General features: G+C 45.4%; 1 protein-coding gene across 1 annotated transcript; it reads right to left on the bottom strand.

The window, feature by feature from the left end:
* Window positions 1-1,445: 1,445 nt before the first annotated feature.
* On the bottom strand, window positions 1,446-16,567 carry LOC103532571 (phospholipase A2). The gene is made up of 5 exons (XM_008498350.2): window positions 16,519-16,567; window positions 13,541-13,664; window positions 10,166-10,331; window positions 5,833-5,939; window positions 1,446-1,681 (listed from the first exon to the last, which is right to left on the bottom strand). The coding sequence occupies exons 2-5, from the start codon at window positions 13,581-13,583 to the stop codon at window positions 1,518-1,520; spliced, it is 480 nt and encodes a 159-aa protein (XP_008496572.1). The 5' UTR covers window positions 13,584-13,664; window positions 16,519-16,567; the 3' UTR covers window positions 1,446-1,517.
* Between the last annotated feature and the right edge of the window lie 1,174 nt (window positions 16,568-17,741).

Below are 17,741 nucleotides of genomic sequence, written 5' to 3' on the forward strand. Positions count from 1 at the left end.
AAAACTTCTGATGCCCTGTAAGCCAAAAGTGGAGCTCTAGATGGAATAAAAGCTTTTGCCTCAGTACACGTTGTCTTTGGCATTTTAATTTTTGTTAGTCTGTTTCTTTTCCCTGCAGCTTTGACAGCCGCGCTGGCGTATTCAGCATCCTCCTGCAGTGAGGAGCAGAACAGCTTTTTGTAAAGAAATTTGTATCAACACCTGCCAAAGCCACATTTCGTTTGGCTACATATCTCTGGCTCTAGATTCTGATGAGGTACTTTGGGTCTTTCTCTGCCATTACATCTTGTTTTAAAGGTGGTACTCCAGGTTCATCAGCGGTGCTTCAGAAGGGACAAAACGGAGCCTGGCTTCCTCAGAGCCCCCAGGCACCACAGCTGCTAACACCAGCCTGTGGAAACTGAGGATGTTTCTTCTGTCTGCACCTCTTGGTATAGAGGCTCTTGTCCTGTTGGCTTGCTCCTGCCTACAGGTTTGTAATGACGAGTCAGAGAAAACCAGTTTGCACAAGCTATGCCTGGCTGAAGGAATGGGATTTTGATTGCTCTTGCCAGAAGGAAACTTTCAATGTAAGCCTCAAGTAACATTTTTAGAAAAGGAGAGATGAAAGGTTTGCTTGGCATGACCAATATTATCCACAGTCACAGTTTCCTGATGTGACACTAACAGGATCCCAGGTGGTCAGTGTCCAGGGAATATGCCAATGCCTGTATAGGAGAGCAGCATATCAGCTCTGAAGTGTGTGTGGTAGGTGAGGGATATGTTCTTTGGCAGGCTACAGGAGTGCCTACTAGCAAAAGACAGAAACCCTTGCTCTCACCACAACAGCAATAGCCTGGTGTAACTTTGCTTATCCTTGAACACACCTCAGAAGTATCCCTGGTGCTGTGAGATGGGAATATGAGGGATAAGAGAGCTGGCCATGTAAGCTAAGAAACACACTCACACATAGCCCACAGAAGAAAGGCTGGAGCCCTCTCCTGGGCCAGACAGATTTTCTTTTTAGTAGGAAGTAGATCTAGTTCGAGCATAAAAAAGGAACAGGGAGGCATCCTCCCTTTTTGATGACCACATTTCTTCTGTAAGTCCAGGAAAATAAAGTAGGCCACTCTCCTTCCAAGATGGTATGCTTTAGGTCTTTGAAGGCCAGTGTATCTTTTTACAGAGATAGATTTTTAGTTTTTTACAAACTAGTCCAGCAGAAGTCCCTACATATTTTCCAGATCATGTGTGAAAGTATGAGAGTAGAAGGTCAGGCAGTGTGAAAAGACCTAAGAACTGTTTGGTAGTGGGTAATGTGTTCTCACTGCACTTGCATATTGATCCATCAGTTTCTGCAAAGGCAGTAATCAGAGCAGGATCTTATCCTTACTTCAACATATATTATACTCTGTCTTCCCTCCCATGAAACCTGGCATGACAGAAATTCTCTCACACCATTGCTAGCTCTGGTAAAAGAGATAAAATTTTATTGCAGCACCTTCAGATTCAAAGGGTTAAAAAAGGTCCCGAGAAGACTATTCTGGACCTCTGTATATGAAATGGCAGGTGGGATGAGTCTGTCCACATAAAAAGTCTGGCCAGAGAATGAAGTATGGGTTGTATGGAGCTTCTCCCCAACACTTGGCAGCTTCTTGGTCACACAGACACACCATTTTTTCACACCGGTCTGTCAGATTATCTGCAAAAGAAAATGTGAGCAGAAGATGAGGGATTCAGTAGCACATGAAGGCAAGAAAAAGCTCTAGGAGTGAACCATTTCCCAAAAAGGCAGTTCTTCAGGAACAGAAGTTGTGCATACAGGGAGAAGGACCAGCATATGTGCTGTATAGATCTGACCCTTCTCTTTCCTGTCTGTCAACAGGTCTGAACTTAAGTGTGACCAAGAGCATCAGAAAAAAGCAGCTAAACGTAACCTGACAATGCTTATAAAAATTTGCCCAGTACAGAGTGCTCCCCACTTCTAGAGCTGTATGAACAATAGGGGGGGTTAGCTCAGTGGCCAAAGATAGCAATGAAAATTATTTTATCTTAGCCTGAGCTAAGAATATTCCGTCTTCACTCAGTCAGCTGCCAACTCCTCCCTCTGCAAATCAGAATGATTTCAAAAGAAAAATTCTGCTTTGAAATGAGGAGCCTCTGAGAGCAACATTCAGAAACCTGAGGGGACAGAAGCACCCAGTGGCCATTCTTAATTTGTGCTTCATGAGTTGCTCTTACATGTCTCTGATCACAGCAGTGAAGTCAAGGAACTCTGCACCAGGGTCAGGTACCTGATTTTTGTGAGGCAGCAGCAAACAAAACTGATCAAAGTCATATATATGGAAATAATTACAATGCAATTATATCACTACCTGACAAAGCAAGGACCATATGATACATCAAAGCTAGCTCAGTAAGCTACACAGGAAATGACTGATTTTGGGTTAATGAACTCCATCCCATCTATAGGTGGCTATTAATACAGCCATTGGACTAATACTGTTTCAAAGCACAGTGCCCTGTTTATTTAAGACTGGTACTATACATTGCCTAATGTATAGTAGCCCTACACTGGGCTAAGTTTAAAGCGTTAACGTTATACCAGTGTGCATGGGTTTGCTCCAAAACCAACTGCAATGAGTACAGGAATCCTTCCAGATTTTACTGGACTTTGCTGCATCAACCCTGTATCTGATAAATAATAAGAACCCGTATTTCTTAGAGTATTCTCAAAAGAATCACTTGTTTACCAGTAGGAAGTATTTCAAGGGTCTCACTGGTGAGGACTCTACAGTAAGTCCTTTTTTTTTCCTAGTTACCAGTTTTGTCTGATTTCTCATTGCCTTCTGCTCCTGGAGTTCTTCCTGTGCTATGCCAAACACTGTTGGTACAATGTGAGTACAAGGGTCTGGCCTGGCAGTCATTTCTGTTAGACCAGAACACTTTTTTTTTACCATCCCTCACAGCACACAGCCTTTTTTGTGTCCAGATATCTCCTGAATGGAATTCACTTACATATGAGGGAATACTTGAACTGATAAAGATGGCTTTTCCCACTTTTTTCATTTCATAAACTACAAAACAGTAGCAAAAAGCAGGATGAGAGGTCCCCGGTAAAATGAGTTTCTATTTAATTCACTGAAAAAAATCTGTGTTTGTGATTCATTGTCAGCCAACAGGCATTTGTTTCCTCTTGCATAGAAAGGACAGTGCAGGCAGACCGGCTTCTGATGTTTCTGGACATCATTACCCTAGGTGCAGAAAGCATGCCTGGAAATTTCTTTCTTCCCTTTTGTCTGAATGGGATCAGACATTACACCTTCACACCTTGGTAAAAGTAGCTGTGATGCAGCCTGAGGTAGGAAATTTACCTTCAGAAGGCATTTATAGAATTATAGAATCATTTTGTTTGGAGAAGACAAACCAAAGTCTAACCATTAACCCAGCACTACCAAGTCCACCACTAAACCATGTTCCTAAGCACCACATCTGCATGCCTTCTCAGTACCTCCAGGGATGGTGATTCAACAGCCTCCCTGGACATCCTGTTCCAGTGTTTAATAACCTTTTCACATGGAGAGTTTTCTTCTAATACCAAAACTGAACATCCCCTGGCACAACTTGTGGCTATTTCCTCTTGTTCTATCACTTGTTACTTTGGAGAAGGGATTGACCCTCACCTCCGTCCAAAATCCTTCCAAGTAGAGGTAGGGAGTGAGAAGGTCTCCCTTCAGCCTCCTTTTCTCCAAGATAAATAACCCTTGATTTCCCCAGCTCCTCTTCTTGTTCTCTAGATTCTTTACCAGCTTTGTTGCCCTTCTCTGGACTCATTCCAGATCTTCAGTGTCTTTCTTGTAGTGAGGGACCCAAAACTGAACTCAGTACTGAGTACAAGGGCATGACAACTTCTCTTCTCCCACTGGCCACGCTGTTCCGGATACAGGCCAGGATGCTATTTGCCTTCTTGACCACCTGGGCACACTGCTGGCTCATGTTCACCTGGCTGTCAATCAAAAACCTCAGGTCCTTTTCCTCTGGGTAGCTTTCCAGCCACTCTTCCCCAAGCCTGAAGCTTGCAGGGAGTTGTTGCAACACAAGCACAGGACCCAGTTTCTCATACTTACCATCCCTCCTCATGGGGGATGCCAGGGGAAGTGAAGCCTGCAGAGGGCTTGTGGAAAAAAGGCTGATGGATACTTCTCAGGTCTTGCCTGGACACCAGTTAGAGGACTAATGACATTTATTTAACCAGTGCTTGTTAGTCAGGTTGGAACAACTGCAGTCCAGTGCACACTTCTGGGACATACATTATACATGTCTTATGGACTCAATGATATGTCTCATATCCACAGCAAAGAGAAATGAGAAACATTTTTCCACACCAGAATAGGTAGCAGAAAATATCAGCCAGCTGTGGAAATATGTGTAAGTGAGAAGGAGAGCAGTTGCCAGGCCTTTGTATTTAATAGGTTACTCTGGCACTTGGAAGAAAGCAACTGAAGATGTGTTGTGCCATATTCTGTAGATACTGGCACATTTTCAGCTGCTTGAGCATCTGCAGATTGCACCAGTAAGAATATGGTCTTCTGACAACGTAGACATAGACTTTAAATGTTCAAGAAAATAACTTTGATGGTATGGGGACAAGCTTTAGTCTCACATGTTTCTTTTCAAGCTTCCAAAGTATTCTACAATGGATTTATCCATCAGGGACATTTTGGAGACTTAGAAATAGAAGTGACAAAATTCTAAAACTCAAATTGTCTGGTGTATGTCAAAACAAACTGGTTTGAGCTACTGACAGGCTGTGACTGTGCAATTCAAGACCTTCTTCACTGGGTACCAGCTGCAGAGCTGAGCACAGCCTACAGTTGCTTTATGCCTGTGGCACTCAAAGGCATTAAAGTCTGCAAGCTTCAAAATCCCCACTGAAGTCCCACTGGGCTGGAGTCCCACACAAGGCAAAGATTCAGGCTGGCACCCTATTTAACCTTACAGATATGGATAATAGCACAGTTCTTCTCTAGCAGTACATAACAGTAAGTAAACCAGCAGAGAGTCCTGCTGGAGGGAAGGCCAAAACTGCCATGGGAAAACCACTCCTGCAGAAGTGGTCCCAGGCAGACCTGAGCACAGCTTTAGGAAAGCACTGGTGAGGAGCAGATTTATTTAATGTGGGTGGACAGAGAGCCCCCCCAGAATCATCTGCATCCTTGCCAAACAGATGGCTTGTAGGCTCATGACTCCCTGTTCTTCAGCCTGGAAAGGACTCAGGTTTACTGGGATGGGTGGTGCTGGGGCTTCAGCCTTCCTCCCAGCTCCAGCTGGGGACCCTTGGTAAGCTCAGCAATCCAGGCAAGGGGTCGGTGTAGTGAAATGAGGCAACCAGGTGCCACTAATTGCCAGGTAGTGGGCATGAGCTTGTGTTAAGCCCACCTGTGCCTGATTAGGGTGGGCCCCCACTGTGCATGAGCAGGATTAGGGGGCCAATAAAAGGTGAGGCTCAAACTCACAGACTTAGCTCAGTCCTGAGCAAGCTACAGGGAGGTCAGCTGCTCTTGGAGCAATAGCACTGATCCAGGCTAGTCAGCCCTGAGGGCAATAGACTCAGAGCGCTATTTGTGAGTTTTGGCTGGAACACCTGGTTGGACCTTGGAGTGCCGTGCCCTAGAAGAGGTTCATCTTGCTACAGGTGGGCAAAGAGCTTGGAGGAGAACAGACATTGCCTAAAATGGCTTTAAAACCATCTCAGTGTGCACAGACCTATCTCTGAGGCACACAGAGGTCTTTGGTCAGCCTAGTGCAGAGGAGGGAGTGAAATAAACCCTAGACAAGTTACCATTTCCTTACCACACTGCACAGTGTTCTGTTCACATGCCCACTGGTACCGCTGTGACTTGGGGCTGCAGCCTTCCTTCTCTGCCTTATCATAGCAGCAGTCATGTCTGTGGCAGCACCTGGGAGAGAATAGAAAGTAGAGTTAGGATGTCCTCCTCCCTGCTGAGGACCTCACTTAGGGGTGTTCGCACATCCTCCAGGAGTGCTCCACTCACAGGATGTTTGCCCCATCATCTGCTGATAAACCAAGTGTCCCAGCAACTCTTTGAAAGTTCACCTGGCTCCCAAGATCATTAATGCCATATTTGCTCCCATGACCACTGTGCTTCTTGCCCCAAGCTTTTGCCCTCAGAAAGGCAGGTGTCAATACTTGTTAATCTCACTATGGTGGCTCATATTTAGGCTTAGACCCATCACAGAATTAGGAGCCGGGATTTTTTTTGCCTTCCTAACCATCACTAAGTAGCTTCATCTCTTCAGTTCAATTGTGCCTGCTGTGTACTCTTTGGCTTATCCAGTTTCTGAGGCTAAGGACTCATTAGCCTCAATGGTGGAATTCACATCAATTAACTTCAGACCTGTACTCCCTTTCTGCACATCTGGGGTAAATTTCATATTATCATACTATGGATCTAAAACAGGTGAAAACCATCACATTTGAAACTGCAATTGATTTTCATTCACCAGTCAGAGGGCTGAGAGTGACAAGCACAGCTGGTGATGCTGCTCCTACAGACTAGTTAGTGAGATAATTCCCACTGTCAAACACTTCAGAAAACTTGACCCAATTTGAGTTTTATTCTGGCAGTTTAGAGACCCAAAAGGCACTGATAAAAGATTGAGGACTTAGAGAGGTCCTCTGATGAATATCAAAGGTAATTTCAGCGAGGATGCAAGGCCAGAGTAGAGGGAGGAGTGTTCTGCATTACCAGAAGCTGTCCCTGCAAAATCACTGGGACTCCACAGAGAAATGGCTCTACTAATGGGGAGCATCCAGAAGGGCTATCATAGGGGTGAGTGAAGAGCAGACAGCTTTTAGAGAAGCTCTTGAGTTCTAATGTGAATCTGTTCAAGAGACTGATAAGGTGGGCAGAAGAGAGCATGGCTGTGCTGGCTGTCCACAGCGTACCAAATCCAGCTGAAGACATTGATTGTTACCTTCAAGACCTGAGGCCAGTGCACCTGAAAAGCCAATGAAAGTCTGAGATCATAGAATCATAGAATTGTTCTGGTTGGAAAAGACCTTTATGATCATCAAGTCCAACCATTAACCTAACTCTATTGAGTCCAGTGCTAAACCATGTCCCAAAGCACCACATTTACATGTCTGATAAATACCTCCAGGGACAGTGACTCCGCCACTTCCCTGGGAAACCTGTTCCAGTGCCTGACAACCCTTTCAGTGAAGAAATTCTTCCTAATAGCCAATCTAAATCTCTTCTGGCACAACTTGAGGCCATTTCCTTTCATCCTGTCACTTGTTACTAGAGAGAAGGAACCAACCCCTACCTCACTACAACCTCCATTCACATAGTTGTAGAGAATGATAAGGTCTCTTCTTAGCCTCCTCCAGAATCATTATGTCACTTTGGAAAAGCTGAAAAACTCTGCAAGAAGGATAAAGTTCCGTTGTGCAGGAAACAGGGCTTTTGCCTTTTCAGAAACTGGTTTATGGATATGAAAGCTGGTGGGGTCTGTGAGATGATAAAGCCCAGGAAAAATATATTAAATAATTTAATTTTTGATGTGCAAAGAAGATCCACCACTGACATAAATTCTAACAAAATGACTACTAGATCAGGTGAATTGAGTGAAAGAGACAAGGGAATAAGACCAGTAAGCTCAAATTCAGCCTTTATGTAACCCCTGTGATTACAGGCAGGCTGAAATTTGTCCAGGATGCTTTCCCTACTGACTGAGGTCTCAGTTTGGTAGTTAAAGTAGTAATTTCATCCCACAGATGAGTCTGACAGCTAAATGCTTTTTTTTTTTCTAGGTTTGCAAATAGAAACCTGTGTGATGACTACAACTAGATTGCTCATTGCATTGTGAAATGTAAGGTAGCAGTAGAAGAATGTTGTCACCCTCCATGCCAGTTCGTCAAAGGACTTCAGAATGGAACTTGGGTGAGCCATACATTCCACCCTCCCTTTCACAGAATTTGGTGTTTCTGGGGAAATGCTGAGCACCTTCAGGTCCTGCTTCAGAAAACGGGTGCTGCAAAAATCCAGGGGAATAGAAATGGGAAGAAGCAAATCTAAATGCTTTATGCAGAAGAAATGCCATTATGTCCTGAAGGGATGGGACTGTGAGAGTGGAACAAAAGGGAAAAAGTAATTACAAACCACATCAAAGTCAATGTGTGGAATAAACCTTATAAAAGGATTACCAACGCAATGACTTTTTTAGTTTTCCCATAAAAGAGAGGTGCTTAAAAGCATTCTGGCCCTGTCTAGACAGACTGACTGAATTACTCACAAGAAAATTGCTCCTTTTGTATTGGTCTCAGTAACAAACCTAGAAGTTTCAAGGGGTTGAGTGTTTTCAGTGTCTGTCACTCACAGACTGGAGTTTTGCCACTCTGCTTCTTTCTTCTTAGAATGGCAAATATGAAAAATAATGTGGTCTCTTTGACAGGCGTGGAGTACTCATCCACACTGATTTTTTGAAGTTCTCAGTCACAGATATTGGAAGATTCTACTAGCAAGTGTAAAAAAGCAAATTTTAAGGCTAAATCTAGTGAGGCATTGCTGATTCTTCCTAGCTAAGGACCTAACTAAAAGCCTTTCTGGGTTTTGTTGTCATTCTGGTTTTGTTTTTTCACCCAAGCATTGCAGCTGAGGAATAATAATGAATGCATTTAAAGGACCTAAAAGATTCCTATTTCCTATTTTTGATAGGAATTTTCCAGTTGCAGATCTTCATTTTCTGCCATTAGGATAAAATCTACATCCCAGGGAAATCAAACAGCAGCAAAAACACTAGCTGATGGGCATGCAGATGTATTTTATTCCCTCTGTCTGTTTTCAGGAGTGCTGACAACTCACTGCTCCCAAAGTCACCCAACCTCTATGGAAAATAACTTTTTGGTGACTCCACTCAGGCTTTTAGTTAAAGAATTACTCCAAATTTAAAGGCCTGATTATGAGTGTTGGGAGGGCTAACAAAAATAAAGAACACATTTATAGACACTGCTCTAGATATTGATAAGTAGGTCAAGAGATATTACTGAAAATTATAAGAAATCTCTACACCTGAAAGCTAATGGCACTTTGTAGGCACTTAGTCATTATTTGTAAGTCCCATACTGTCAAGCTGAAATGTTTCATTGGCATGAATGTGACAGATGTGACAAGATGTGTCAAGAGGGTTTGGGAAGTGAAACTTCTTGCTGTGTTAATGAAGACACCTTCACTAGTTCTGGAGAACACTTGCTCTTTTATGGCCACAGAGGAGCTGGCCTTTAACATCAGCATCTTTTCCTCCTTTTTCTGTCCTGCCACTTGAGCAAAGTTTTGTTTGCAGCCGTGCAAAATGTCTCCACCATCTGGGTATTCTGTAAACCTCAGTTTCCTTCCCAGTGAGCTTCACACTGCCCTCACCCCCCTTAAATGCAGCACTCGCTTACATTTAACACCTGGCCTCTTGGCTGATGATAAAGAGATTTGTGTGCTCTGACTTTGAGGCTTAAAACCAGAGAAGATTGCAGGCAACAGGCTCAGAGCACACAAGAGTCCACTATGCTCAAGATTTACATGTAAGCTGAATGAGAGGTACAAGAAAGAAACCTATGATTGCAGCATCTTCCTAGACACACTGCTGCTAGCCTTGGGGATAACAAGCACAGCACCTTCCTGACTAAGAATCGAGAGGGGAAATAACACCATGCTCTACTCTGTTGTTGTTCTTCTCTGATCCAGTGTGAACTAACAAGCAATGAAGGAAACATGTTTGATTACTCCTGGAAATGACTAGGATTTCTTCCAGGGGATCAACATTGATATTCCCATTGGTGTCATTTGCAGCAATGAAATAACTCTCTGGATATCTTGGTCACCCACCTTTATTTCAGGCAGTGCTTGCTTTCTATGAATAAACACGTAGCTATTGCAGGAAATCACACCCTGGTTCCTCCTTTGCCCTCCACCCCACACAGTATAAGGTCCCCAAGAAGTCTGCTGTCATCCAAAAGGTGGCTAAACCTTCATTCAAACCCTGAGCCATACTTGGGTCCTCACTCATAATTGCCCAGTGCTGTTTTATGCTAAGTTCCCTCTCCATGAAGCAATAATGTAAAGAGTGGGGAGATCTACCCTGCTTCTGGACACAGAGTTGAGTTTCTTACCAGTCTGTCCTATCTTTAGGCCAGCCTTGTCCTCCCAGTCCACAGTAGCATCCGTAGCCAATGTATGCCAAGGGAGATCGTCCCGTGCCACACGATATAGCTCCTGCCAACTCGATGATTCCTCGGGTGCGCAGCGAATGAGATTTTCCCAGAGCACCTCTCCAAACTGTAAAGACAGGGCACGGCTTCACACCAGGATTAAACCTGCCTGATGCTGATTTTCTTAAAATTCTCAAAGGGAGATCTTTTTTGTTTGTGTCTTGATTGTTTTGCTGGGTGCAGCCTTGATAATCTAATTAGCCATGGCATTCACCCTGCAAAGGGGGCTCTGCAGGGACCTTACCTGAGGGCTAGGCTATCCAGGAGGTAAATGCAGAAACACCCAAGCAAGGTACTTTGGCAGAGGGAGCTTAGATCAAGCAACACTTAGAACTACTGGTGAGCTAGCATGTGATTGCAGCTCTATTATATATCTGGGAGCAGCGTGCCTGGTTTTGCACATCACGGAGCTCAAGGTGTTAAGCTCTGTAGGGCTTCTGCCATCACTCAGCAGAGCCAGCTGGGCTTCATGGCACACCAGAGCTCCCAGGCTAAGGAAAGCCTGCTAGCTATGCTGTGGTCCCAAGTGGGACTGGAAGCAGCAGAGGATAAGCAAACAACTAGACCTAACTGGGCTCTACAGAAAAAAGAAGAAAGAAAAAAAAAAGAGATTTCTGTGTTGCCCAAGGTATCTTATATTATACATTTCCCCTATTATTCACGATATTTTAATCCATTCTCTGGATGGCAAAGAGTTGATGCTGCTATTAATTTATGTACAAGGATAGCTTCAAGTCCCCAAGCCCTTAAGATATACTTTGCTAAGGATAGAGTGGCTACATTAGCCAAGATGCACATATAGTGGCTTTCTTTTGAGCATTTGGAAGTGCTGGCAACATTTACATCCGTTTCCATTATGACTTTCCATTTAAGTTGTAATATTAGGTTGGCTGCATTAATTTGGAAAAATAATAAAAAAAAAGGAGTTCTCTGTCAGCTGAAGTGTGTGAATGACCAAACCTGTTTGGACTTCTTTGAGTTACAAGTCTTTCAAAACAGTGTTGTGATTCCACATGGTAATTGGTGACTTTTTTTAGAAACCACAAACTCTACCTTGCAGTAACAGTTACAGAAACCAAGAGTACCCTGCCCCTAACACTCAAACCACTGCCATGCTCAGCTGCAAACACTGATGCTTATCATGTTAATCGTAGTGGCAGATTGGAGGATTTCTTGCCTGGGTTTATTGTGAAGGACCAACCGTGCTTTGCTCTGCTTTATCTTGCACTGTAAATCTGCTCACCAGTAGCATGGCACCCCTCAGACTGATTGCTTTTCACACCCGCTTGACTCACCCGTGCACAGCTCCTCCAAAAAGAAAAGCCTGCCTCAACGGGGACACTTTGGGGAGTCCTCAGATACTGAGGGAGGTGGCACCTGGGAGCTGGGGATCTGCCACTGAAGTTGCTTTGTCACCTGCTCCCGGTACTGCAGCACGCTTGACCTCTTCAAAGTGCTGTGCAAACACGGACTAATTAATCCCCTAAACCACCCAAGGACTCAATACTATTATTAAAACAGTTTCTTTGGGTTTAAAACCTAGCCTCTAATCCCCCTGCTTGGGCTTCTCCCCCCATCTCCCCGTCTGGCTCAGTCTCCCGGCCTGATCCAAGCCCCCAGTGAGGATGAGGAGGGTCTCTCCCCATGAAGCACAAGGCGGGGCTTTGCTCCCTCTTGGCAGCCTGAGCCCCCAGCAGGAATGAGCTCTGCCCTCCACCATTTTTCACCCTGGTGATTGGCACCTCGGGCTGTCCCACCACAGAACTTTGCACAGCCTCCTCGTGCTTCCCAGGGCATTCCTTGGGGATTAAATGCACATTCCTGAGAAAGCAACCACGCTGCTCACCTAAACACTGCTTGAGTGTTCAGGTTTCGTGCTAAAAACGCATTAGACGGGTGTTATTTGAGACTAAAGAGATGAACCATTTCCCCTGTCTAAACAGGGGTCTCTGGAGCTAGAATCAATGAGCTGCTCCAGATTTTGGGTTAAAAATCATGCTTTTTCAACCTGTTTCATTTTGCAGACACCAAAAATGTTCCAGTGGAGACAGAAACGTCTTTGTAGACATTCAGGCCTCCTGATTAGCAGCTTGTGGGTTTTTTCAGCTGCTTTTGCTGACCTCTTAGCTAGGACCTCTGGATTTGGTCTGCTGGCTGAAAACTGCCGAGGCTGGTGTAAGGTAACCTCACCTCACCCAGAAGAAGAAAAGCCATTCTTCTTTTGGGCTTCTGCCTGAGGATCAAGGAACTGTAATTACAGTGCAGAGCTGCTCATGAAAGCAGAGAGAAAGCCCCTAAGGGAACTGAGACCAAAAGACAGTGCTCAGGGCTGTGTGCTCTCTGAGAGCCTGAAATATCGTGAGCATCCAGGTCGCCTCTGATGGTCCTGTTCAGTTCTTTGAAAGCAGGCTTTGAGCTGGCAGTGGGTTTTTGCAGCTGAGAGGGTCAGCCCCAGCAAAGTACATTCCAATATTCAGGTGCAGGGCTAATAATTTGACCAAGAACTGAAATTGCTTTTTCTAAGCTGGGCAGCCAAACCAATACAGCTGGGAAAGCCCTGAAGAAGTCTGAGTCTCCACAACAGCCTGCATTTAGCCACAGATCTCATTAGAAGCATCTCCAAACATTATCTATCCTTAATAATGGGGTGCCTTATCACAGAATATAGCTGCAGAGAAATGAGCAGAGGTAGATCCAAAAACTTTACTCTTTCTATTTTGTGCTTAAATGGGCAGCCTTTGCTAGAGGTTAAGGCAAGGGCTGGGGTTTTCTTTTCAAACTACTGCAGGTATAACCTCAGACCTGCCAGATTAGTGTGGTGCTGCCTCTGTGTCTAGGGACTTGATGTTAGCTGGCAGTTACAACTTTTTTGTAACAGGCTTTTTAAAAACTATTTTAAATTCAGATCACTTTGAGACTGCTTACTCCGGTCACCCCCATAAAAAGAGGGGATTTCTATGAAGAAAAACAGATGCCAACAACTTCATAGCAGAAAACAACCTAAAAAGAAAATGACCCATGTTTCTACAGCCACAGCTTTGTAAAGTGCCAGGGCAGTGAGGTAGGCAGGCAGCTCACTTACACAGCCCCTCGCTATAGAGTTGAAAAGAGGCGAACAGCGTTTTGCTTTTTTTTTTCTCTCAACACCAAATCACCCCAAGATGCCTGCTGTGATGCAGGGAAAGCTGACGGCCAGTGGAGACAGCTGTCCCAGGGCTGAGCAAGGCACGGGGAGGGAGAAGGGACCGAGCTCGCTGGCAGGGAGGTGGTACTCACCTGCCTGAAGCAGCATCAGTATCAGCAGCTGTCGGGAGGCCATGGGCAGATTGCTCCTCTGCTCCTGTACGTACGCTGGGGTTCAGCCACCGAGATGGCTGGCAGCACCTCGCCACGCTGCCAGCTGAGACGAGGTGTGGGTGTGTTAAACAATCCTCCCAGGCTCCTGCTCCTCGGTTTATATATCTGTGGCTCTGAGCCCGTACGAAGTGGAACACCCTCTTCTGTGATGTCCCTGAGCCCCGGCCTGCATCCAATCTGTCCCTTCAGTGGGTTCCTCTCTGCCTGGGGAGAGGGCGAGGTTTGGCTCTGTTTGCTTGGCATTGCCTTTGGGAGGGAGGGGCTGCTGGAAGGGCATTAGGCTGGCGATCCCTGGGATAGTCCGAGACACCCAGGCACTAAGCTGGGCTCCTTCTTTAAGCTGTTTGCTTACAGACCCTGGTTAACCTCTGAGTAGCTGCAGGAAAAGGAAGCCTGAGACTGGGCTTTCTGTGGCTTGGTCTCACTGCTGTGGTGTCCCCCTGGCAAGGATTTTCTCTTTTTATAGATCACTCTTTTCAGGGTAAGTTGTTTTTTTGTTTTTGTTTTTTTAAGACTGATTATTTTGCACATTTAAAAAAGAAGAGACAAAACTATAAAAATCCAACAGAAAGAATACTGTTAGGCTCAAGTATCTAATTATAAACTGACCAACAAAGCTAATTCTGCCCCACACCCCAGGGAAAAATACCCTCTTAGCCTGTTGCTGCACCTGACAGACACTGACACCAGACACAGGTTGGTTTCTTGAAGAATGTCAGCAGATGAGTCCCAGCCACAGCAGCAGACACTCAGCTGGGGACAGTCCCCCAGGGCCAGCCATGCTCTGGTCACACCGGGCAGCCAGACTGGCAAGGTGCCCCTTGTCACACAGCCCCCACTTTTGCAGGGCAGCAGGACATGAGCCAGAGGGATGGCTGTGGTTATTTTGCCTTTGGGGTTGAAATCAGCTTCACCCAGCCCACCAGGGCTTGAAAATTCCTGCCTTGCTTGGTACAAGGGGTCTAAGCACCTGACTTTTTCCTAGTGTGGGCATGGTGGGCAGGGCCGTCTGTAGGAGAGGGAGAGCAGGGGAGGAAGGCTTCTTGTCCTTCCCCTGCACCGCCCTGGCCCTCCTCAGCAGCTCCCAATGGTAAAGCTGCACCTCTCTTCTTAATGGTGTGGTTTTAAATATTTGCTTGCTAAATACTGGTACTCAAATCAAAGGTCAGTAGTGAGTAATTTATGGAGCTGTCTCCTGCCAGCCCATGACACCAGCCCTGCTGCAGTAGCTGGCACACTGCCAGGCAGGTTTTCAAGATACTATATACACTGGGTGCCTTTGATACAGGGTAAAAGAGACAGCAGAACTGGGTAAATCTCGTGACAACTGTAAGCCTGGAATCCCTGCCATGGTCTGTGTGCTGGAAGGAGGAGAGCAAGGTGAGCACACCCCTCATCTGCCTGCCCTCTGCCCCCCGCAACACTGAAGGGGTTCAGGAGGAGCTGCACAGCTTACACCTCCTCCCTCAGAAACTCCCCTTCAGTAATTACACATTTACTCAAGTAATAAATTTAAATCCTATTTCTGTGAGCCGTTTCTGGCTAATATTTAACTTTTGGAATAGAAGAAGTTCATGGAAGGAGGATGCTGGAAAGCAGATGTGCTGTGTTTGAGAACTCTGCAAATGCAGGTCCTTGAAATGAGAAGTGCAAAGAAGTCAGCTTCTGAAACACTGTGTGAGGCCTGACTGAACATGACACCCTGCTACAGCAATCTCCATCCCTGACAGATACCTGGTGGGTCCCATTCTAAAGAGGGGACTGTGGGGGAGATGTGAGTAACCTCTGTACTTACTTTATGGTATTCCTGGGGTCCTTAAAACCCAGGGAAATGCCTTTGAGTGCCACAGTGTCTACTCTATAACTTGGATTTATCAGAGTAATTTTGGTTTGAAAACCTACATTTAATCTTGTCCTTTCAAGACAAGAATTCCTTCTTGAATTACAAACCTGAGGAAAAAAGCATTACAAATTTTCAGACCACAGTTTCATTCTTGTCTTCCCTTTCTTACAGCCTCCTGCCCCCAAATAATAAAATAGATTAGATTTCTGGCCTCAGGTCAGTAATAAAAATGAAATAATGAAATCCAGACCTTTTCAACTGCCAGATGTATCTGCAGTGTTGGAAAAAGACTTTTATAGGACATTAGGGAGAGATGCCCAAATCCAAGCTTTTAGGTTAATTATTATAATAATTATTATATTATGTTAGAATCAATGTATGGTTTCCTCATTATTTTTTCACGGTGATGACTGATCGAATTTTTTATTTACCTGTGCAATTACTGATTGCTGTTGCCTAAGTTAATCAGCATATTTACTAAATAGTATTAAGTGCTAATTGTGGTCTTGCTATTTTGTGGTGAGTGTATTGGCCTTTTTTAGAATCATAGACTCATAGCATGGTTAGGGTTGAAAGGAGCTTAAGCATCACCTATTTCCACCCCCTCTGCCATGGGCAGGGACACCTCCCACTAGACCAGGTTGCTCAAAGCCCCATCCAACCTGGCCTTGAACACTTCCAGAGAGGGGTCAGCCACAGCCTCCCTGGGCAACCTGTGCCAGTGTCTCACCACCCTCCTAACATCTATTCTAAAACTCCCCTCTTTCAGTTTTAAGCCATTACCCCTTGTCCTATCACCACACACCCCTATAAAACATCTCTCCCCAGATTTCCTGTAGGCCCCTCCAGGTACTGGAAGGCCTCTATAAGGTGTCCTCGGACACCTCTCTTCCCCAGGCTAGGAAACAAAACAAAACAACCCCAACACTCTCAGCCTGTCTTCATAGGAACAGTGCTCCAACCCTATGATGATCTTTATAGCCCTTCTCTTACTCTTCAGGGAAACAAAATTAATTCCCTGATCCCATCCCTTCACGTGTGTTTTGCACGTTACCTGGGCTGAGCTCCACTTCTCGCTAGTAGCAACAGACAACACTTGAGGGTGTTGGGTGTCTGCTGCTGGATGTTTACCCAACGAGGTTCAAGACGCCAGATGTTCTTATAGGAGCCAGGCTGTCCTTCATTCCATAGAAGCTGTTCTTCCTCAGATGAAATATGAAGTTTTCTCTGTTGAGGTCACCGCCTACAGCAGGAAGAGGTCCCTGCTCAGCACCAGCAGGTTCACTGATGTGTTTGCTGCCCAGGCCAAGGGTTTTTCCCACAGGGAATGTGGCACATGGTGTGATCCTGGGTGACTCTCCACAGGGACAGGAGTTGGACTTGGTGAGCCTAATTAGTTCTTTCCAACTCAGCAGATTCTATGATTCTACCTCCCTGGCCAACCTGTTCTATTTATCCACTACCCTCATGGTAAACTTTTTTGTAACATCCAATCTAAATCTGCTCTTCTCTAATACCATTGCCCCTCGTCCTATCACTACAGACCCTTGCAATCAGTCCCTCTCAGGCTTCCTGTAGGCCCCTTCAGATACTGGAAGGTCTCTCTTAGGTCTCCTTGGAGCCTTCTCTTCTCCAGGCTGAACAACCCCAACTCCCTCAGCCTGTCTTCATAGCAGAGGTGTTCCAGACCCCTGATCATTTTCGTGGCCCTCTTCTGGACTTGCTACGGTCTCTGCAGGTGCTCTGACTGCCTTGGACTTCCCCTCAGAAGTAATTTCCACATGAAAAAATGTGCCCTTTCTGCACACTTGCTCACACTCCTGCCATGAAAGGATTGGACCTGATGTACTGCTGCTGGAAGGCAGACAGAGCTGCCATAACTCCTGTGCTTGGGATAAAGAAAATGATGGATGTTGAAGGCAGTGATGTGAGATGCTGAAAAATCGGTAGCTTCTTTCTTGTGTGACTTGCTGGAACTGGAACAAACAGTGGGTCAAATGCTGTCGGCCATGTGCTCAGGCAGAGATACAAGACCCTGTCAGGCTCCGGTCTCTCTTCACAGCTTCCTCAGGTCATTGTGAGGATCTATTACAGCTCAAGCCCTGTTCATAACACATCAAACCTAGAGCTGCATCCCTTCACATATCCCTTCCACAGAGCACGTAGAGAGGAGACACAGCCCATGGAAAGGTGATTAAGTGCACGTGTCCCCTTGGCATCCTCCTGCTTTCTCATTAGGTGGAGAGAGGCTGTGAGGGAGTGCAGTCACTACACAGG

Source organism: Calypte anna, chromosome 1, assembly GCF_003957555.1.
Source record: "Calypte anna isolate BGI_N300 chromosome 1, bCalAnn1_v1.p, whole genome shotgun sequence".
NCBI classification, from domain to species: domain Eukaryota; kingdom Metazoa; phylum Chordata; class Aves; order Apodiformes; family Trochilidae; genus Calypte; species Calypte anna.

Coding starts and splice junctions, on each gene's coding strand:
- LOC103532571 (XM_008498350.2), bottom strand. CDS start 13,583: ATGGCCTCCCGACAGCTGCTGATACTGATGCTGCTTCAGGCAG. Junction 10,332..13,540: donor ACTGATGCTGCTTCAGGCAG/GTGAGTACCACC, acceptor CTGTCTTTACAG/TTTGGAGAGGTGCTCTGGGA. Junction 5,940..10,165: donor CCTAAAGATAGGACAGACTG/GTAAGAAACTCA, acceptor ATTCTCTCCCAG/GTGCTGCCACAGACATGACT.